The sequence below is a fragment of the Sarcophilus harrisii genome, chromosome 3 (assembly GCF_902635505.1).
Source record: "Sarcophilus harrisii chromosome 3, mSarHar1.11, whole genome shotgun sequence".
Taxonomy (NCBI): domain Eukaryota; kingdom Metazoa; phylum Chordata; class Mammalia; order Dasyuromorphia; family Dasyuridae; genus Sarcophilus; species Sarcophilus harrisii.
This window is the reverse complement of record NC_045428.1, coordinates 117,101,815-117,125,988: the sequence shown is the minus strand read 5'-3', so window position 1 is coordinate 117,125,988 and position 24,174 is coordinate 117,101,815. Positions and strand designations below refer to the sequence as shown.

Here is a 24,174-nt window from a genome sequence, read left to right as displayed (position 1 = left end):
CTTATGGGTAGAAATGGCTTTGATATTTGTGGTTGTTTATTTAGACAAGCTGAGTCCCTTAGTAAAGGCATTGAGGAAATAACAAGAAGATACTAACCCACAAAAGCTTACTGCTCTGCTTCTTGGCAATATTGTGATGTTCCTCAATAGTGTGAGAGAGCTGAAAGTTAAAGCTGTGTAAGGCATATTCTTTTTGTCATTTTAATATGCATGATTTTTTTTGGTCTTTCTATGTTTGAGAAAATGGATGTTTATCAAAATGTTTCAGATTAAATATTAGAAGTCATCTTTTACGCTTTCTATGTGGACTATTCCTTTTAAAGTTCTTTGAAATGATTTGCCGTTCTTGTCTTTGTAGCTTTCAGAACTTACAAATATTCTAGTTTATTTGAAAGATTTTTATGTTATTTAAAATAGAAAATTTCTCCCATTAACATGTAACATAGGTAAAACCCATCTTTTAAAATTCTAACTGGCTCAAAATCGTACTTTGAATTTTGATAGTAGCCTTATTGTAGATGGTTCAATATATTATGTTGGTTCTAAATTATCTTTTATGAGTTAACTGTATTCTTACACTAAGAAAATAAAAAAAAAATTATGCCTTAGTAGTCAATACCAGATGCCATATTAAATGGGTTTGTGTGTATTTGTTTGTTTTGTTAAGATAATTGCCTGGAGAATTTTAGAGCTAGCAAATACTTTAAAAATGATTTAGTGAAAAGAAACAGATTCAAGGATTTAAATGATTTGCCCAGTGACAGAGGTGGGCAAAATTATCTTTCAGGTATTTTTACATAGAGAACCCATTGTTACCTAAGTAATCATGTAAAAAATTGAGCTTATGATGAGAATTTTAGAAGGCAAGTGACTTAGCTCATATTCAGTCTCTTGATTTCCCTAATTCTATTACATGGGATTCCGCATAAATACATCATGATTAAACCATGCTATTCTTTTTGACTTTCCCCTCTCTTTAAGCACCCTCCTCCCACCCCCAATCAAATGAGTGTCCCTGCCAATCTATCCTTCTTAACTGATGCTGTACCTAAAATCATACTGTCAGTATAGGATAATATAAAGGTTGAAAATCCCATAAAAGAGGGTCCAAATTCTATACCCCAAACACATGAATTAAAGCATTTCCCTCCAATTTCTAGAATTGTATTTGTGAGTTGAGGAGCACCTAGTTACTGAACTAGATGAGTAATATTTGATAAAGTGATTTGTGATCAAGAGGAATCATTTTTTAAAAGCTTTTATATTAATGTTTTTGGGTTTGTATTATTACTTTTATTTCTAAAAATGCTCTTCTCTAACTTCTCATCCAGAGAGCTATTCCCTGTTATGAATGAACTAATGAAAAAGTCATATGTAAAGTACTTACTATGTACTGCAAACTGGGTTTGCACATATAAAAATAGCCCTTAACAAATACTAAGTAAAATGTATATTTCCACATGAATAATAGAAAAGAATAAAGGAGATTTTAATAAAGCTGAAAATCTCTATTACATAGAGTTAACTTTTCTTTTTCAATATAAAACTTTCAAGGCTGTCCTGCTCATCCAAAAATCTTTTTGACTTTCCTTTTGTTTAAAGAGCTTACATTATGACAAGGAAGACAAGTTACAAAGGAGACCAGGGAGGAGAAGGAGGAGGGAGGAGACAAACACACGCACATACACATACACACACAGAGAGACAGAGAGAGACAGAGAGAGGCAGAGGGAGGGGGAGAGAGATAGACAAATGAGAGTGAATATGAGAAATTAAGCAAAACTAAACCAAGTATGGCATGTGCAGTATTTTCTGATCATTGTAGTTTAAAACCTGGTATATGTTGGTTTTGCTGATTTTACTTACCTAAGTTCATAGCACTCTTTTCAGTATTGTTTATTCATAGTTTCTTATAGTTAAGTACAGAGTAATTCATTACTTTTATGTATGCCATTTTTATTAACCTCCCAGTTAATAGACATTTGTTTAATTTCCATTTTTTTTTGCTATGATGAAAAGTTCTGCTACAAATATTTTGGGGTATATGGAGGTTTGTTTTCTCTCTCTCTCTCTCTCTCTCTCTCTCTCTCTCTCTCTCTCTTTTTTTTTTTTTTTTTGGTATGAATCTGTCAATTAAATATCTGGGTAAAAGAAAATGGTTATTGTATTAATTTTTAAACATAATTTCAAATTGCTTCTTATAGTGGTTGGACCAATTTATTCTCCACTAATGGTGTTTTTAACATGGCTGTCTTTAACAAACCTCTTTGACACTGACTATTCCTGTATTTTCTTATCTTTGCTGATTAACAGAAGTATGAGGTGAAACTTCAAGATTATTTTGATTTGCATTTCTCCTTAATATAAAGTTTACAGCATTCAACTTTTTGGAGAAATTTTTTTCATATCCTGTGACTTTCTATTGGGAAATAGCTCTTATTCTTATTTAATTCTGTTAATTACCTAAAAAGCTTAGATATTAACTCCTCAGCAGAGATACTTGATTTAAAGAAATCATTGCATTTTAAAACTCTTGGTGCTTTTGCCAACCAGCACCATTATTTGAGAATCTGTGAAGTCCATTCTCAGTGGCTTGAGAACCAGTAGTACTGAATTGATAAGGAGAAAAGGATACTTGGTAATATGTTGACTGTAACACCTGACTTCTTTCACAAGCTGTGTCTTGTGTAGAGTTCCTTATCTCAAAGACATTACACAGTCTTTCCATTACTCTTTAAAAGGAAATGATGGATATGAATGTATTACTTTGTGGATAATTCCTGTTTTTATCTAATATTAGTTAAAATAGAATTCTTATGTTTAAAGGCATTAAGCATTCTTGATTATTCATAATAAACAATTTTGTAGAAGGGAAAAGAACTGACTTGCAGAAATACCATAAAATCTAAAATCTAAGAATCAGGTTTCTATTTTAGCTTAGAGATTCACTATATTAATTAATTAATAAACAATTAAGTACTACTATGTGCCAGGCACTGGGCTTAGCAAAAAAAAAAAAAGTAAAAAAAGAAAATCCCTGCCCATAAGGAGCTTATAGTCTAATAGAGGTCATAACAAATAAATATGACCTTTCAAAAGCATTTTCTGGGCTTTGGTTCAGCCTCAAAGTAGTTTTTATGTTCATCACTGGAAAGTTTGGAGAACTATAATTACTTTTTTGGGGGAAACTCATAACATCTTTAAAAGTACTATGAGTCTGGACTCAGAAGCCATCTCTTATTTTATAGATGAAGAAACTGAATCATGGAAAGGTTAGGGGATGCTGGCCTTGGATCATATAGGCAGTAACTCAATTTGGATTTGAACACTTCTTTCTGATTCTGAATCCACTTTTGTAACTATTGAATGTCAGCTCCATAGAAATTTTATAATTGTCTGTTATAGCAACATAGATATAACTTTCATATTTATGAATCCATAAGAATGATTTCCATGTAATAGTTTGGATTTTACTTGAATAACATTTTATTTATCAATCATTTAATGATTTCACTTTTCTAATTTACTTAGATTAGCCTTTGATTATTATATAATTTATCTGTCATTTTGAAAGATATTCTATATATTAGTTATAGGTGAAATAAAAAGTTTCCAACTTTCCAACTGAAATGAGGATTTTCTTTTATTTTCTTTTTTTCTGCAGGTTCCTGATGTTATTAGTAGTATAAGGCAAGTATCTAAAGCAGCTTTAAAAGAGGACACCAAGCCTAATAAAGATAATGAGGATGCCTTTTACAATTCTCAGAAGTTTGAAGTGCTTTATTGTGGAAAGGTAACCGTGACCCATAAGAAGGCCCCATCAACCCTCATTGATGACTGCATTGAAAAATTCAGCCTACATGAACGTCAGCGTCTCCGGCTCCTGAGTGAGCAGCGGAATTCTGATTCCAGCAACGACCTTATGGTCTTTGAATCAGAAGTACCCATTTCACCAGTAGATGGCCAATTTGAGGAACTTGATGAGACAACTTCTCCTGCCTCTGGATTAACCATGGTGGTGGGGCAGACAAGTCTGCCTGGCTCTCGCATTGGCTTCCCTGAAAGAATTTTGGAAGATTCTGGTTTTGATGAACAGCAAGAATTTCGGTCTCGATGCAGTAGTGTGACTGCAGTGTCACAGAAGAAAGTGCATGATGGTGCCCTAAAAGTACAGCCACGAAGAAGACATGCGAGTGCCCCGAGTCATGTTCAGCCCTCGGACTCAGAGAAGAATAGAACGATGCTGTTCCAGGTACTTGCTGGGCGTTCTGTGAGAGGCTTGTTCTGCAGGTTTGGGACACATTGTATTGCAGCATGAAGGCAGGCAGGGGCCAAGTGGAATTTTACTCAGACAATGAAAAGTAGAGATAAGGCAGAAAACAAAGGAAAGAGAACAAAAGTGCCCCAGGTTTGGAGTTAGAGAGGATCTGCTTTTGAGCCAGAGTTTGGGTCAAAGCCAGTCTTGGGATTTTAATATTGAACTAGATGATTTCTTAGATTTGAGGAAATTGGGAAGGGAGGGCATGGGATATAAGAAAGAGACAAATATGAAAGGAGGAGACTAAAAACAGAAAAGTGGAATTAATTTAAAGGGAAAAAAGGTAACATGTGGCTTTCTGTCTTTTCTACCAATAAATTGCATGATATCTATCCACAGATGAAAATTGTTAACCTAGATCTGCAAATAAGTCACCTGAAGGGATTTGGTGTGGAGTAGCATATTTAAGGGAATCAAGGATGGGATAAGGGAAGAAAATTTCCTATTGAAAAAAAAAAAAAAGAAAATCTAGATAATCATCAGAGTTTTCAGAAGAGATAGATGCGTAAGAGATATCTATATCTATCTATATGCACACACACACACACATATATATATATATCTGTGTGCATAATAAATGTATGTATACACAGAGACAGAGAGAGAGAAAGAATCAGGTAGTCAAAGAATTCTGAAGAAATAGATGATTCAATCATTGAATATTTGTCATCAGAAGAATTAAGGGAAAAATATACTGCAGGCATTAGAAATAGTATCTTTTCTACTATTCCACCCAACTCTCACTCCATCCCTCACCCTTGCCAAAATAAAGCAACTTACGGTTATAAAATAAAGAGATCCTAAAGTTCCTTCTGTGTAGGACCTGAGTGGTCATGTAGTTAACTCCCAGCACTTTAGGAATAGTCCTCAATTATCATCATACAGATAAGAACATTTGCTTAATTTTAAGGATCTTTATTGAGAAAATGCCAAATTTTTCTTTAGTGACTCATTCATGTGTTTTAACAATCCTTTTAATCAGCATACATGGATCATCTTTCATAAGGAGAATGATACTAAGGGAGTATATTAATTATATTTGTTTTGACAGACATGTAAGTTGTTTTTTTTTTAATAATAGCTTTTTATTTTAAAAATATATGCTAAGATAGTTTTCAGCATTCATTCTTGCAGAACCTTGTATTCAAAATTTTAATAAGATCTAATAAGATGTCTTTCCTTTAGGGTCAGTCTATATATGCACTATAAATTCTTAAATTAACAATATTATTGTCAGAAAACTTGGTAGTAATAGTTTTATTTTAATTCAGATTTAAAACATCTGCTGTGAACTCACTGTCTCACAAGAAGATAACATAGTTAAATTTATAATTTTTTTCAGAAGTAGGGAAATTGTTTTGGAGAACTGTATATTTATTTTGGATTACTTGCTGTCTAAGGGAGGGGGTAAGGCAAAGAGAACTGTAATTTTATCGCTAAAAGATGGATTGGTAATGGTTGGTATATTCGACACAGGCCAATCCAGTATATATTCATATATTTATTCATTGAATTTTTCATTCAATTTATTCATTGAATATGAATATAGTCATATATTCATTCATTGAGTTTTTTTTGGTAAAGTAAAATTTTAAGTACTTATGTATTGAAAATAATTTGTATGTCTTTATTTTTAAGGTTGGGAGATTTGAAATTAATCTAATCAGCCCAGATTCCAAGTCAGTTGTTCTAGAAAAGAATTTTAAAGATATATCTTCTTGTTCTCAGGTATGTATTATAGGAAATGTTAATATTTAAGCAAATAGTGTATGTCATGAAGGCATGTAAATAGACCTGAAAATAACCAGATCCAAAAAAGTTAGATTTTAGTTTCATATATTTTAGGCTGTTGTAAATGGGTGTGTGTGTGTGTGTGTGTGTGTGTGTGTGTGTGTGTGTGTGTGTTTGTAAATATATATGTAAATTATATATAATCATTTAATTGTGTTTATATTATATATAATGTATATTATTATGATATATTGCATAATACAATATATAATATACTACAATACATGCTATGATATATATGTAAATATATTTATATTATTTAATATATAATAAATAAAAAAATATATAAATAAAATGTAATCTTAGATTATCACCTGTCTACCCTATCCTTCCCTTCCCCCTTAATAAATAGCGTTTCTCAGAATCTTAAGTAGAGAGGACTATGGGTATGATGTGGTCATGCTTATTCTTTTGAACTGAAACTGATAGAAAAAAAGAAAAGTAGTGTTCTTAATTAATTCTCTCACAATTCCCATTCTTTTACCATCTCCTTCTGTAAACAGTTCCCTCTTCATTCCTACCATTCAATCGCTAGAAAACAAGAAATCTGAGTATTCAAATATATTAGTTGTTGATTTTACTTTTCTTTTTAATTTGAAAATATTTTAAACAAAACATGTCAATACTTCTCAGTAAGTGGCCCCATCTGGACAAATATTGTCACGTCTGCTTCACTTTCCTTGTCTGATTGAATGGGTTGCTTTTAAGTTTTTTCACTCAGTCCTCTTTTCTAGCTTCCATTAGGCTCCATCTGGTTGAAGACAGCAAGCAACCTTTAGGAAAATAATGGGAGGATCCTTTATGAAAGAAGTACTGCTTTCTTACTTTCAGGAAAGAAGGCTATTTTCTTTACTGAAAACATCATGTCAGTGTTTTAAGTCCTACTGAGCTAATGAGGTTCTCTGAATATGGAAGTTGTGTTTGTGTTTTTTTCTCCACTCATTATGGGGCTAATGAAAGATTTTTCTTTTAGTCACTAATGAAGTGTGTCAGACTTAGATTACTTTCACTTGGTGGTTCTTTGACCTAACTCTCTGTTGTGGGATCGCCTCCGGCCCCAGCATCAGTTCCAGCAGCCTTTGGGCTAACTTTAGCATTTTAGGAATCACAATAGATATTTGTAGGTTGAGTTTAAGCCCATCCTTATTTTTATGCTGTCACCGCACTCACTTTCAAAACAGAGAGCCCTTCTAGCCAGTTGCTGCATGACTGAAAGTCTTGGCTGGCTGGAGGAGCCTGGAACAGTCTCGAGTATTCTCTAGGAGATGTTTTGGAAGTGATCCAGGCTTAAATTGAGGAAATGTGATTGGATTGTAGATGGATAGGAACTGTGGTAAGGGAATGAATGAAAAAGGCTGGACAGTTACTGGGGAAAGGAAGTTGTGTGTCACTCTGTGATTGTATGGGTGGTCCCTAAAGTGTTTGTGATATATTTACACCAACAGTGCATTTTAATGATAACTGAGCAAGCAGTGGGAAGTGTTGCAGAGATGGCAGACACCTAGGTCAGCCACATTGTAGTCTTCAGCACTTCCTGAGTATGGTACAATCTAAACCAGATGAAAATATAATTGGAAAACACTTAACAGAATAAATAAAACTATAGTAAAAAACATAAAGAATGTTAATAGGACGTTTTCTGAGTCAGCATGTGGCCTAGAAAGATTCTTATATACAGTTTATTGGTCCTTGTTTCTGTTTAAATTTGATAACGCTGGTGTGGTAGATATTGTAAACTCAGACAAGAAAACAGGATCATATCCTGCCTTGGAAACTGTATAATCCTGAGCAAGTTTCATATCTCTCCAAACTTCATTTTCCTTATCTGTAAAATGGACTTACTGTGTTAAAGAATATCTAATACTTAAGTCTAATGACTTAGGTAGGAAGACCTGCATTTGAATACTGCTTTCATATTCTTACTAGCTGAGTAGGCAAGTCAGTGACTCTCAGCCTCAGTTTTTTCAGCTATAATATGCTTGTTATAGTACCTATTTCAAACTATTGTGAAAATTAAATGAGATAACATATTAAATTGCTATATAAATACTAGTTGTGGTGATGTCTCTGAGGTTTCATCTAACTCTAAATCTGGAGCCTGTAAAATTCTTCCATATAAAAAAAGAACTACTTTATGGTAACTCTAGACTTCTTTTCACTTAATTATATTTGTATAGTATTTGAATAGTTTTCAGATTGATTCTGTGTTCAATATGCATGGAATGTAAAATTAGGGATGTGGGTCCAAAATGCAATTTTAAAATGGCTAAGAAAGACAATCCATTCTAACCAGCCTTCCAGTATCTAAGCTTACTAATGTTGCCAAGAAAACTCTCTATTCTGTCACTTAAGTTTATCTTTTATCTATAAACAAGATGTTTATCTCCAGGAAAAATGGGTATAATGATATAAAATAAAATTTTCAAAGCCCTCATACAATTTCACTTAGCATCAGTTTATATAAGTCTCTCCAGGCCTTTCTGAAATCATCCTGCTGATTATTTCATATAGAAGAATAATGTTCTATAACATTCATATACTATAATTTATTCAGCCATTCCCCAACTGATGGGCATCCATTCAGTTTCCAGTTTCTTGCCACTACAAAAGGGGCTGCCACAAACATTTTGCACATGTAGGTTCTTTTCCCTTTTTTATGATCTCTTTAATGGCTTTGATTCTTACCTTTACGCTAAAGACTTTTAAACATCAAAGCCATTTGATGTTTGACAGAAATTATCTTTATTTTTTCTAGTCTCCTAACTTTATACTATTTGTATTCTTTTCTGCCCTGTAGCTTGTAGAACTTTGCATCTTTATATCTGTCATAGCCTTTCCTCTTCTATGCCTCCATTATCCAACTAATATATTGTAATCTCCTCAAGGTCAAGAACCTTGTCTTAATGATCTTTGTGTTTTTGCCAGTTCCTAGCAAAATACTTTTGTATATTATGACTCTTTACAAATAGTTGTTGAGTGAATGAAATTTCTTTCTTTTTTCTGGAAACCAACTTGGAAACCAGATTTTTTTTTGCTATAAATTATCAAGAAGTTAGTTATATCCCTATGAATCTTACAAAACTTTTATCCCACTGGAAGTGTAGTACATATATACAAACATATATATTCCCTGTGCTCTAATATTGGACTTCAGTGACTTCTTAAAGGCCATGTGTACATGTACATAGAATGTATATATTCATTTCTAAGGATCTCCACTTTCTTTTCCCTTTCCAGGGTATAAAGCATGTTGATCACTTTGGATTTATCTGTCGGGAATCTCCAGAACCTGGATTAAGTCAGTATATTTGTTATGTGTTCCAATGTGCAAGTGAGTCTTTGGTAAGTGACATTATTTAGTCCTCATATTGGAAAAATAAATTATTAAAAAATGTGCTTTCTTCCCCTCCCCCCCCAAATTGAATTAAAGAAGCAGTAAGAAAAATAGAAAATGGAGGAAATTTTTGAACTCCAAAAATGTGCTATACATTTACTAAGTGCTTACTGTTATGTAAAAGGCAAAACATAGGGATTGTGGATGGAAAACTGACCTTTCATCTCAGGCCAGCCTGGCTTCAGTTCCTGTTTTTGACACTGACTGTTTGACCATGAGGAAATAACTTTTCTGTGTCCTTGGAAAGACTGCCTTACTAAGACTACAGATTACAGAGGAGTGACTCATCAACATGGATGGAAGAGTTTCCCCATAGGGAATTCCCCACACCAGTGAAATCACAGGTTTAGATCAACAATAAGATGTATATGCTAGGCTCTGGAAGTAAAAGGACAGATCTGATATAGATCCTGCTATTAAAAAACTTGGAATCTAAAGGGGGCAAAACAGAATCCTCCAACTGGTGCTCTATTGCTTGTTTTTACATTGCTGTTTGCATGTTGTTTCCCCCACCAGATTGTGAGCTTCTTGGGGGAGAGATTGTTTTGTACCTTTCTTTGAAGTGCTAAGATTTAGCACAGTGCCTGGCACATATCAGGTGCTTAATACATGCTTGTTGTCTGGATGACATAAGTAGCGATAATGTAAGAGATAGTGGAGTAAATACAAAAGAGATGTTCTTGCAAAATTTTGTGGGCAGTTTGACAAGGGCAAGATCACTTTCACCTGAGTTTCAAATCCTGTAAAAATAGCAGAAAACAGACACCAAAACCAGATTGCAGGCATGTTCACTTTTCTAAGTTTTTATGCATTTCAATAAACTTCAAAATCCCATCATTTTTAAGTGGTGTGTGTGTGTGTGTGTGTGTGTGTGTGTGTGTGTGTGTGTGTGTGTGTTAACAGTGGGGATACAAGAGTATGCTACTTTTCTTTTTTCTCATTCACATAAGGGAGGGGAAGAGGCTTGGTGTAATGACCACGCTTGCACCCAGGACACCCCAGAATCAGCCAGAGTCAGGATAAGCAAAAGTCCTCAATCTTTATTCTTGGCTCCAGACGCAGGATTGAACAGGATGGAAATAGAATCTCCCCGAATGCCTTCTCCCTAATCTACCGCCCAGCGTTGTCCCTGGCTAGCTTTACTGCACCCCCTCATCCCTCCTACAATCCTCTATACACCAATCATTGAGCCAGTACGGATAGTGGAAAGGACCATTTTTCCAAGCATATGCCCATAGAGTATAGTCCAATCAGTACTTAGCCTCAAGCGCTCAGCAGTCCTGACCTCAGGGCATTGAATTCAGTAGTTTCAGCCGTTTACAACTTGGTTCCTTATTTCCTTCTAATATCTGCTTTCAGAGCAAGACAATGAAAACCAGTGAAAGATTGGGGGAAAAAAAATCAGTCTTTTTTTTCCCCCTTTTCAGTTTCTTAAGTGATGCTTTACTTTGATCTTTATCTTCTTATCTGTAATGTTTGTGTATTTTTTGGGGGGAAGAGAGCTTTAAAGAACAGATTTTTTTTTTTTAAACATTGTCATGTTTTCTGATCTGGATTTTCCATGTTGTGTTTCTTTCCCTCTCCCCATTCTCTTTTATTTATCTCCAGGTCAAAACAATCAGTTTTGTTGGTTGAGATATGGAACCAAATGAGTAAATTAGGCTTACATAAAAGTTAAAAAAGTGCTTAGATATTTTTAGTCATCCATACTTTTTAACCTGTTCTCTATTCAAGTCATCTCTGTTATATATTTTTAATACCAATTTCTCATTTCTCCTCACCTATAAGTACTATATTAATTGCCCAAATACAGTAACTGTGAAATATTACAGGTATCACTTAGATCCACTTTCCTTAATTATTTCCTTAATTATTTCTGTCTGTACTTCATACTTTTTTGGGGATAGTTGTTATGAGGAAGGAATGAAGGAGGTTTTTGACCAACCTGAACTAAAAAGAAGTTACCCTTTAGGGTCAGTCTGTTATTTTAGTGTATTTTTATGATTTTAAGTGATTATTAAATATTTCTATAGCTTTGGTCAATTCTCAGATATATGATAATTTTGGCGGAGGGAAATCAGCATAAGAAGCTTTGGGTATCTCCAGCACTAATACCCCAGCAACGCTGTGACTAAGGAAACAGACTGGACTGGCTGTGAATGTCTGACTATTGTATTGAGAATATATTGGAGTCTCAGTTTCTGCGTGATTGAATTTAGAACAAGAAAATTCCAGAGATCAGAAATTCTAGTTATCATAATTATATTAGTACAGATATATAATTATATATACAGTACAAAATGGAGAGGCATCAGAACTATAAGACAGAAGAACAGTTACATATAAATTATCCACATAATGAGGGATAACTGAAACAGCTGACATACAAGGATCAAAAACAAAGTCATTTAAGTAGTATGGTTTCAAGTGACAATCTCATGGATATGGCTTTGGTAGATGTGTAAGACAGCGCATTACATAATTACATCTGAGATCTTATCTTTGTTCAGTACAAAGAATGCAGGAAGCATTTGTTTTCTGCTCCTATGCAGCATAATGCAATTCATTCAGTAAAATTTCTTTGAATTTAAAAAGTATGTATCAGAAAATAACAATGACTTACTTCTGGATTAGTATACTGCATAAGCTGAATGAACCAAACCATAGAATTCAAAACAACTGAAATTTTTGACAGATGTTCCTTACCTAAAGGTGAATGAGATTCATAGAACCTCAGAATTAAAAGGGACCTCAGAAGCATCTAATTCTACTTCTGAATGTGAATGAAAAGGGCTTTTCCAACATTGTTCACAAGTGATAATCCATGTTCTGATTGAAAACCTCAGGGACTCTACTGTCTCCCACAGTAGCTATTTCTATTTTTTAAACAGTTCTAGTTTGGGGGGAAATTTTACTTATGTTGTCTCTTAATAATGCCTCACTACAGCTTCTTCCAACTGGTTGTACTAGAGTAGTTAGAGATTATAGAATGGATAGACAAAAAAAGATAAACTACTTAGAAGCAGAAATTTGGGCACAATGGAGTCATATGACTATTCATGAACTACTTGAGCAAATATAATATGGAAATGGGATTGACAAGACAACAATATATGAAGTTTGGATACTTATTCTTTTATACTCAGCATTGGTTAGACCCTTGATTAAAATCTTATTCATTTGGATCTGCATATTTAAAAATATGGAAAAACCAGGGACTGTCTGGGGGAGAAACGCTAAAAATAGTATTTTTAAAAGATATTTTTCTTTTTTCTAGTTATTTTCCCTGACTATTAATGTAATTTCTTGTAAATGATTCTCCTTTTCCTCCTTCTCGCCTCATTTCCAGGAATAGAATGTAGGCTCTTTGTAGGTAGAGACTGTACCATTTTTGTGTGCTTTTTAAAATATATATAAAGTGCAGTGCCTTGCTCATAGGAGGTAAGAGGTAAATATTTATTGTGTTGATTTGAAGGAATGTAACAGTAGTATGTTGAAAAAAAATGTAAAAATCTATGATTATTTAGCCTAGAAAAAGACGAGAAAGGTATGACTTAATAAGAATAGTTACAGATATTTGTTAAGCATATGAGACAAATGGATTTAGTGTGCAGCAAACTACAGCCATACAACTGAGTCATTAGACTATTTGGGGATTCATGGATCTCATCCAGAAAGTCTTTTTTCATTTCTTCCTTTGTCTCTCCAAGAAATAAAAGAAAGCATCCTTCAATTTATTCAGTTGATGGGCATTTGTTAAGTACCTAGAGTGTGTAGGACAGTGCTGATCTGAATCCCACCACTGATCTGGGAGCATCTATATAGTGCTAACTATTGGGATATTAAGATAAATGCTGCAGAGCCTTTGTCTTCAAAGATTTTTGACTCTTATGGTGATGGATCAGTAAAACAGACTGCCATTTTGTTCCTGTTGTGTAAATTTGAGATTGATAACCATTCATCTCACATATATGTCCTACAGCATAAGGCAAGAGATGGAACCAAATAACATCTTGAGATCCTTTTATGCCCAATGAGACTGAATTATTTCTTTAAAAAAGCTAGATGGTATAGTGAATAGAACTCTGGGGCTAGAGTCAAGAAGACCTGAATTCAAATTTGGCCCCAAATACTGTATAATTCTGAATAAGCCATTTAACAGGTTTGCTCACTTTCTGCATTGGGAAATAGAGATAATAATAGCACTTGTCTTCCTAGGATTGTTGGGAGGACCGAGTTAGCACCCTGGATACTTTAGAATTAGCCGGAGTCAGGATAAGCAAAAGTCCTTGGTCTTTATTCTTGGTTGAAATGAGAGGAATTGACACAGGAATCTCCACACCTCTCTTCTTCATCTTCAGCCCAAAAGTTACTCTGGCTTGTCTTACTCCACCCTCTAATCCTTCCTCCAATTCCCCGTATACACCAACAGATCTAGCCAGCACAGAATTTTGGGCCATTTTCCAAGAATATGCTAATAGAGTATTGTCCAATTGGTAGTTAGTCTTAAGTGCTAGGTTGTCTGACCTCAGTACATGAATTCAAGAGATTCAGCCCTTTACAGATTGTTGTTAAGATGAAATGATATAATAATTGTTAAGCACTTGGCACAATGCCTGGCACTTATGGGAGGTAAATAGCCTTATGGGAGATTTAAAATAAAACAGTATGATTAAAATTATAAAATAATTGCAATCAAACAGTATATTTTGTTGGAATTTGGTAAAAATATGCAAATAAATTTGAGAGCCCTTTGAAAAGGGTTCCATTTTTATTTACTGTAAAAATGACTAAGAACATTTTATACTTAGATCTATTTATTTAATGCAGTCAATTCTTCAAGGAATCTTTTTTATATTAAGACTAAATAAACTGAACAAGTTAAATACATTTTGGGGCTACTACTATCAATCAGGAGACTAATCCTTAAGTGCATTTAGTAAAAAGATAGTTCCTTCCCCAAACAAACACACCCATAACATTGAGGACTTATCCAGATGTGTATCACACTTTCTCTTTACAAATTTCAGAGCCCCTGGTTATTTATTTATTTTTTTTTTGAAAATATATCCTAAAGTGGGTGATCCCAAAGGTCTATGAGTCAGTCCATTTTACATGAAGTTCTTCCCAAGGATCCATTATAAGGGTGCAAGAATGATGTATTTGACTTTTAATCTAATCTATATTTTCAATGCCGTGTACATACAAATATGGAAGTTGACCTGCTACTTTAAATAACACCTTATCCTTAAACTAGGGGAGAGGTTCTAATACAAATATTGTGTTCTAAGCATGATTCTAGTTTTGAATATCTAAAATGCTTCTGATGAGGAGTTATTATTCTAACTTGCCCACAGGAAAACTATAGAGTTCAACCTTTTTCATTTCTGTGGAGTGTGGGAAAACCACACTCCTGTATTTGCGGTTGTGTCATAAAGAAGGCAAGGGCTCAGGCTAAACAAGTGAACAATGCCTGCAGATGAGCTGTTACTTGGCCCTCAAGAGTAACAGCCAGGAAATTTAGAAGGCTGCATTCAAATCTCCTGATCCTATTAAATGAAAGAACAAGAAAGAAATGAGTTGGCCGGAGATGCTCCCAGATCAGTGGTGGGATCCAGAGCTTCCTCAGTACCTGACATGGATCAAAAGTAGAATGATACTATTTTAAATACTCTGAGGAGACACCATTGACCATAGAATTTTTTTAAAAAATCTGAATTGACTACATTTCCTAGTCATTCCTTCCCTCTCACCAACAAAACCATATCAAAAACAAAATGATATGAGTAGATACTACCACAACTGATAGCTGTTCATAGCATAACAACATATAGCCAGCAAGCAAGCTGTTCCTGATGGATGTTGCAAATGATCTTTTTAACTTTCAGAGATTTCTGTCAAATTATTTAGTTTAAAAAGCATGAATCAGACTGACTAGAAAACTATATCTAATCAACCATTAATCAATCCTCACCTCAAATTCCCAATGCTTTGTCTATTCATGAACAGTCTTATGTTGCTGGATAAGTTTTTCATTCAGTTCCATACGAACAACCTTTTATAGGCTTGCATTTTGTTTCTTCTTGTAGGTTGATGAGGTAATGCTCACCCTGAAACAAGCCTTCAGCACAGCAGCTGCCCTTCAGAGTGCCAAAACTCAGATTAAATTGTGTGAGGCCTGTCCAATGCACTCTTTGCACAAACTCTGTGAAAGAATTGAAGGTATGTATTGACTTGATCTCCACAAAAGAAGTGTGATTTCTGCCTGGCACATAGGAGATATTTAAAAAAGATCTGTTGATTTGACTTGTATTTGCCAAACGCCCCCCCCCCCAAAAAAAAACATTTCTACTTTTATTTCTATTTTTATTAAATGACTCTTTGTTTCTGATTGAAGTATATGCTGTATTCCCTGGAGAGTCAGGTAGAGAATATAGACAGAGAAGAACTTCCCTTAGCAAAGTTCTCTGCTCCAAATATGAGCAAATATTTGTTTAAAATCTCATATCATAAAATGGTGTTACTGGTCAATGATTTCTTTTTTGTTACTGATATGTTTATTTTTCTGAATAAAAATTTAGAACTTTTTTTGATAAAGCATTCTCATTTTACAGTTGAGGAAACTGAGGCAGACTGAGATTAAATCACTGCACTGGGTCATACAGCTAATAGGTATAAGAGGCTTGATTCAAATTCAGGTCTTCCTGACATCAGGTCTAGTGCTCTATCCAATGCAACACCTAGCTAAAAGAAAGGAAGGGGAGACTATCTCTAATTCTAATCTAAAATGATAAAGCATTCTCTAGGGGAGAAAGCATGGCCAGGGTTTGAGGAAAAGAAAGAAAAGTGATTTTTATGAAAATTCAGTCGCTCATCTTTGTATAGAATAAATTTTAGTTTTTGAAGAAGATTACATTTTTATCTCATGTAACTTTGAATATGGTGAAATTTCTTAAAGGCATTTGTTGATTAAGGTTGGTTAAAAAACATTCTAATTTGAATTACTTGATCTTTCATAAAGTCATGGTTTCACGGACTACATTCCTAAATCACTTGTTGATTTGGGCTGCTGTTTAGGGGAGGGAAATAAAAATTTAAGGGTAAAACATTCTTAACACAAAAAATTAAATATCCTAATTTAGATACTGTGGGGGTCTATGGCAATTTCACTGCTAAGTAGCATATATTTTCCCCTCCCCAATTCTCATTAATGAGGATAAAACATTACAGTTTAGGTGGATGGGGCTAGTTTCATAGAAATAGTTCTTTTAATCAGTGGGTGACTTGACCAAACAGTGTTACAATAAGATTTTGTAACTTAGCAAATAAAGTTTGGTTCAAAGGTATTTAAAGATCTTATTGTAAGATGAGGTTGCTTGGGGTATATGGGGTTTATACTTGGAATTGGGTTAAAAATATGTAGACTTTTTGTTGCCATGGAGATACCTCCCAATGTCCATCAGCTAGAGATATCTTGGAAATGGAACTGCTGGAATGGCTTTCAAAGAATTCTAGGTAACAGTAACAGAAAGAAGAGAGTAAGGAGATTCATAGCTCAGGAAATGTCCTTCATCTTGGTGAAATATGGGAACAAGTTGGGCACCTACATGTTCCCCTCTTATTTTTTCTCTTCAGTAAGGCAATGTGAACTGCAGAATTGAAGGTCAGTGAAGGTATTTGCTCTACTAATAAGGATAATTTACAAAGGATAATTGCAGAACTGCTGAATTAGAGATAGTCTCCCCTTCCTTTCTTTTAGCTAGGTGTTGCATTGGATAGAACACTAGACCTGATGTCAGGAAGACCTGAATTTGAATCAAGCCTGTTACACTATTAGCTATATGACCCAGTGCAGTGATTTATCTTAGTCTGCCTCAGTTTCCTCAACTGTAAAATGAGAATAACAATTGTACTTACCAGGGTTGTTGTGAGGATCAAATGAGATATTTGTAAAGCTCTTAGCACAATGCCTGACACATAAAAGGTACTTAATAAATACCTGTCCTCCCTCTGACCCTTCCTTCCTTCCTTCCTTCCCTCCTTCCTTCCTTCCTTCCTTCCTCCTTCCTTCCTTCCTTCCTTCCTCCTTCCTTCCTTCCTCCCTCCTTCCTTCCTTCCTTCCCTCCCTCCCTCCTTCCTTCCTTCCTTCCTTCCTTCCTTCCTTCCTTCCTTCTCTCCTTTCTTCCTTCCTTCCTTCCCTCCCTCCTTCCTTCCCTCCCTTTCTCCTTCCCTCCTTTCTTCCTTCCTTCCTTCCTTCCTTTCTTCCCTCCTTCCCTCCTTCCTTCCTTCCCTCCCTCCTTCCTTCCTTCCTCCCTCCTTCCTTCCTTCCCTCCTTTCTTCCTTTCTTCCTTCCCTCCTTCCCTCCTTCCTTCCTTCCCTCCTTTCCTCCTTCCTTCCCTCCCTCCTTCCTTCCTTCCTTCCTTCCTTCCTTCCCTCCTTCCTTCCTTCCTTCCTTCCTTCCCTGCCTCCTTCCTTCCTTCCCTCCTTCCTTCCCTTTCTTCCTTCCTTCCTTCCCTCCCTCCTTCCTTCCTTCCCTCCCTCCTTCCTTCCTTCCCTCCCTCCTTCCCTCCTTCCTTCCCTCCTTCCTTCTCTCCCTCCTTCCTTCTCTCCTTCCTTCTCTCCCTCCTTCCTTCTCTCCCTCCTTCCTTCCTTCCTTCTTTCCTTCCTTCCTTCCTTCCCTCCTTCCTTCCTTCCCTCCCTCCTTCCTTCGCTCCTTCCTTTCCTCCTTCCTTCCCTCTCTCCTTCCCTTCTTCCTTTCCTTCTTTCCCTCCTTCCTTTCCTCCTTCCTTCCTTCCTTTCCTTCCTTCCTTCCTTCCTTTCTTCCTTCCTTCCTTCCTTCCTTCCATCCATCCTTCCTTCCTTCCTTCCTTCTTTTCTTCCTTCCTTCCCTTCTTTCCCTTCCTACTCTTCCTTCCTTTCCTTCCCTTCTTCCCTTCCTCCCTTTCCTTCACCCTCCTTTATATAAATGAAATTAATGGTCATCAACCCTGTTTGCATAATCCATGCTAGCACTGTAGATAGAAACTGGGGATATTTGTCAGTTTGGGGAAAATGGGAGATGCATCCATCCTTTACCAAAAGGCATTTGGAAGGGCTAATAAGAAATGGTTTCTCACCTGGAGGATCACAAGATTTTTTTCATCACTCTGTGATCATAGTTATTGGCCAGCTTGAAGTTGATTTATAGGAAATAGTATAAAAAGATTAAAAACTGAAACAATTTTAAGAATTCTTGTCCTAGAAAAAAAGATAAACAACTGGCAGAGAGCAAGGGAACAATCTCCTTTCAGATTCAGATTCAGTGTATATATTACTAACTTTGCTGGGAGCAATATCCTAAATCCTTCCCCCTCAATATGAAGTTTCCTTCAAAAGTTATTGAAACCATCCTAGAGAATTCACTGGTTCATGGAACTAAAAGCTCAAGCTGTTGACACCACTTTCTTGTCACTTGAGTACACACAATGGAGGCGCCACAGTCATTCTAGACTGTTTGCAGGACTGATGATGATGGGCAACTCAGAGGGAGAGGATCTGTGATTGGCTGAGTATTCAGTGACTTCACTGTCCATCTTTGTTTAATAGTTTTCCTCTGCTATGGCTGTGTCTCTCTTTTTATATCTCATTTTATTTCAACTTCAGGTCTAAACTACCAAGGGTTTAGACTGAGAAAGGCACATTGTAGGTACAGACACTCCTGTACCCTTACTTACATTTTCAACAGCTTAATCAGTGAGGAGGATATTTGCAGAGTGAGGGACTTTCTTTAGATCTTCATTACCAATCTCTACATTTGCCTATATAATTTTATTGTGAATATTTCCAATATAATTTATTTTTAGAAACTAATATGATATTTTAATTCCATGGTAAGATGTAAGTGGGCCAAAGAATCAAAAGGGAGTGTTTCTGTTTTGTTTGTTTTTTTTAATGGTGTAGAAACATGTTTGTAGGCAGAAGGAAATAGTCAATGGAAGGAATAATTAAAAAGAGAGAAAGTAAGGATAATCTGTAGAACAAAATCCTAGAATTCCCAGAAGAAGGGGCCAGTGACGGGAGTTTGAAATTCTTTAAGATAGAGAAGAGAAAACAGTGGCTGGTATCTTTTGCTCGGATGAGGAGAAGGTAATTTTGAAGGAACTGTTGGGAGGGGCATCGAGAACCAGCCAGAGTACAGGTAAATATGGCTTTAAGGTGACTGGAAATTATTATGGACACTGAATTCAGGAGTAGGGAAGGAAGAGAATCAATGGTTGAATTGAGTGTCATAGAATGATAGATTTAAAGATGGAAGGGATTTTTGAGATCATTTTGTCCAATTCAGTTTCTAAATGAGGAAATGGGCTTAAAGAGGTTTAATGATTTGTCCAAGGTCACAAAAACAATTGAGAACTATGTGTGTGAGTAGGTGAATGTTGTTGGAGAGAGTACAGGGAATGTGTATAATTGAGACTAAGGTTGGAAACTTTAACCTGAGGTGGTAAGTTTGTGGGGCAAGGGACTAGAGACTGAGAGCCCATAATGTCACAAGGCTGCCTTCATCTTCTGCAGTATGTATGTTTGGTAGTCAAGATCACAGATAGACTTGTTGCTAGTGATATGGAACAAATAAAGAGAATTGTAATGTTTAGTGCAATCTGGCTTAATTAGCTAGAATCATTAGCTGAATCAAAGGAACAGTTGATTTTACCTTCAGTTTTCCAGAGAAAGTTGTAAGAGCAATACACTGGACTACCTCATGCAAGGGCAGTCTCATTGTGGCTTGGAGGAGACTGCCTTCTCAAAAGTCATTTCAGGAGAGCACAGGTTCTTTTAGATAGTTCCAGATTGTTGGCTTACAAGGAGTTGAGACCTAAAATAAGTGAGTAGATTGTTGAGAATAACTGCCCCCAGATGAGTTTATGTTACCAGAGCTAGATAGGTACTATATCTTAGAGTATTGAAAAAGAGTTTCTCTCTGTTGAATAGTCTTCTAGAAAAGGAGAGAGTATTCAAGACTGAAGACAGGCAGATAAGCTAGTTCTTGTGCCTCATCCCTCACCCCCCAAAATTCTCAAAAACAAGAAAAGAAACAATCATTTCTTTTTTAATATAGTTAAAATTTTAGTGAGACATTTGATAGATTTTTCACGATATCTTTATGAAGTAATTAAGTGGATTTAGAATTGTTTGGATAAGGGGTATAAAACATTATTAATTTTATTATATTAATTATTATTAATATATAATATGATATTATGTAATATTATATACTATCATATAATACAATATAATTAATATTGTATTAATTATAAAATTAATGATTTGATGTTTTCCTTGAGCAAGAGCTCCAGTTGGAGTATGCCTGAAGGATTTGTCTTTGGTTTACTGCTTTTCACTGTTTTCTTTAATAAGGTTCATGAATCAGATCAAGGCATGAATAGCAGTTTTATCTAACCTGTGAAGAAGAAGATGTACTGTTTTGAATTTATAGCTGTGAGGATGAGCAGTAGTAAATTTTATGGAATTAAATTTGTCCTATGATATATTTCATATTTTTTCTAATTTTTTAGGTCTTTATCCACCAAGAGCCAAACTTGTAATACAGAGACATCTCTCATCATTGACAGATAATGAACAGGCTGACATTTTTGAACGTGTTCAGGTAACAAGATCCAAAAAAATTAAAAGTTGGAAATATGCACTATAGTAAGGGACAGGACCTGACCCTGTATTTATAATATTATTTTACTTTTATTCCTACTCTTACATAAAGTTATAGATGTATGGATGGTTCTCATTACTTAGTAAGTCATATCTAAAGTTTTTTACTTTGATTTTACTGATAAAAATAGTTTAGTATTACTATTATTTCCTTTTCTAGACAAATTAGGAGTGAGGATAGCTGAAATAATAGAAGCTACATTGCTAAAAATAATTTTTTGCGTTTTTTGTTCTGTTTTTTTATTTTTCAATCAGAAAATGAAGCCAGTAAATGACCAAGAAGAAAATGAACTTGTAATTTTGCATTTGAGGCAGTTGTGTGAAACCAAACAAAAGACCCATATTCATATCGGAGAAACTCAGTCGGTAAAATTTTTTTTCCCCTCTTAGTTGGTCTGTGTCTAAATAAAGTTTGTCACTGTAATATTGAGCAGTCTTTTGAAAATTGCTCAGATTTAACCAAAATAACAGAAGGAGTAAATGAAAATTTTCTTTCCTTTAAATTCTAGTATTCCTTTAGAATAAAATCCTAAGAACTATATATACTTTTGTATATTATAGGAAAATTATAACTTCATAAGAAATATTATTTTAAAGAACATTGTTTTTATTGATTGAAAAAAGACTAGGATGTTTTTGGAATATGATTAGTGGATCACATATAATTAATAAAAAACACCAGAGCTTTTAAGCGTGTTATTCTGTTTTCTGATTAAATTAATGGAGACTAATAGAGTTATAAGATCACTGGATTTGGAGTCATAAATCCTAGGTTTAAGCCCTCTGTCTGTTAGTAACTTTGTGACCTTAAACAAGTCCCTTAATCTTTTTGAGCCTTCTTTATCTTATTTGTAAAATTATACTGGCTATCTTTTTTGTAATGAGGAAACTTAAAAATTGACTTGTAGGTACAATTGTGTACTCTTAATGTTATTTGAACAAAATTTTAGGAGCTCTGATTTGAAGCAGCAGGATAAGGAAGTAGGGATATGGTACTACATATATGAAAACTTCTGCCACAAATTAAATTACAAATTAACCCTTTTAATTTTTATTCATTCAAGTAGAGAGTGACATCAACCATATTATAATCTTTAAACAAAACTATGTTATAAAAATATTCAAAATAAATATAGATGCTTTTAAAATTTACAATACAAAGTATTGATTTCTTAATTTGTTAATATATTGTTGTATTGAAGGGATGTAGGAGGAAGATAAACTGGGATTAACAGAATTTATCATCTTGCTGCCAAAAATAGCTTTCCCTCTTGACATTTTTATTTCTGCCAGTGTTATTATCAGTATTCCAGTAATCTAAGTTCAAATTTTTTTCATAAATGGTTCCTACTCTTTAGCCATATCTAGTCTGTCACCAGGTTCTATTTATTCTTCTATCATAATATTTTTCATATGTTTCTTCCCGAGTTCCTTATCACTTTGTATTTTCTTTGGCTGTCCCCAATGCCTATAATGCTACCTCTCCTCACCTCCATAAGAAGCTTTTTCCAGTTCTTTATTTTAGTACATTCCCTCTCTTAAATATTTCCTATATTTTATTCCTATATATATATATATATATATATATATATATATATATATATATATATATTTCCCCCTATATATAGCTTGTTTGTAAATACTTATTTGTCTCCTCAATTAGATGGTTAGCTTCTTGAGGGCAGGGACTTTCTTTTGTCTTTCTTTGCATCCTCAGTGCTTAGCATTATTGTTATTGTTGAGTGATTCAGTTGTGTTTGACTTTTTTGTGACTCCCATGGTTCACACTATGTCAGCCCTGTGAATCTTCCCAACATCAGGGTCTTTTCCAGAGAGTCCTGTTTTCTCATTATCTAGCCCAAGTATTTACGTTTGCGCTCCAGTATTTGACATTCAGATGACTAGTCTAAATTAATTTTTTTAAGTATTGACTGATATAATCTTGATGTCCAAAATTCTCTCCTAGCATCACATTTCAAAGTTGTAGGTTCTTCTGTGCCTAATTTTATACTCTAACTCTCATAGCCATATATTACTTCTGGAAAATCTATGGTTACAAACTTTGTTGGCAAGGTGATTTGCCATAGCTTTCCTTTAAAGGAGCAAGTGTTGTTTACTTTCATGGCTATAGTTTCTGTCTGCATTTTGTGCCCAAGAATATGTCATCTGATACTGTTTTCATTTCTTCTTCTTTGTTTGCCAGGAAGTGATGAGACCTTTTGCCAAGTCTTAGTCTTTTGATGTTAAGCTTTAAACTGGGTTTCATACTCTTCTCTTTCATTCTTAATAAGATACTTTTTTATAATTGTTCATTTTCTGCCATCAGCATGGTATCACCTGTGTATCTGAGATTGTTGCTACTTCTCCCTATTACTTTAATTCTAGCTTTTGATTTTCCTGGACCAGTATTTTCCATGATGTACTTTATATGCAAATTACATAAATAAATGACAACCTATAGATTTGTTGTAATCCTTTTCCAGTCTTAAACCTGCATATTTGGAAAATTTAGTGCTGACCACTAGATTGGAAAAGACCAATTTACACTTCAATATAAAAGAAGGGCAGAGGCAAGGAATGTTCAAATTACTAAACAGTTGTGCTAATTTCTAATGGCAGCAAAAGTATGCTTAAGTTTTGCAAAATAAATTTTAGCAGTATGTGAACCAAGAATTACCAGAAGAGCAGACTGGTTTTTGAAGAGGCAGAAGAATTAGTTACCTAATTGTCAATGTTTGCTAGATTATGGGGAAAGCCAGGTTGTTCTAGAAAAAAGATCTTTTGCTTCATTGACTACATTAAAGCCTTTGACAATGTAGATCACAACAAAATGTGACACGTGTAATGTTATGGTTAGCTTTCTGGAGGTCTTTGGATCAACCTTTGTTTCAGCTGAGTAATCTCCATGAGAATAGCCAGGGATAAAGTCCAAATTCTTTATTGTCCCCTTCACAATCTGTCTCCTTCC

At 34.7% G+C, this 24,174-nt stretch overlaps 1 protein-coding gene across 10 annotated transcripts in view; it reads left to right on the top strand.

Annotated features, from left to right (window-relative positions):
• The window catches only part of TBC1D4 (TBC1 domain family member 4), a 196,701-nt gene that overhangs the window by 116,753 nt on the left and 55,774 nt on the right, over positions 1 to 24,174 (top strand). For all 10 annotated transcript variants that reach the window (XM_023500545.2, XM_031958487.1, XM_031958486.1 and 7 more), the window contains exons 2-7: positions 3,665 to 4,252; positions 5,957 to 6,046; positions 9,347 to 9,451; positions 15,593 to 15,725; positions 21,056 to 21,147; positions 21,462 to 21,572. In XM_023500545.2, coding sequence (XP_023356313.2) covers positions 3,665 to 4,252; positions 5,957 to 6,046; positions 9,347 to 9,451; positions 15,593 to 15,725; positions 21,056 to 21,147; positions 21,462 to 21,572 — 1,119 coding nt within the window. The remainder of the gene's footprint in view (positions 1 to 3,664; positions 4,253 to 5,956; positions 6,047 to 9,346; positions 9,452 to 15,592; positions 15,726 to 21,055; positions 21,148 to 21,461; positions 21,573 to 24,174) is intronic.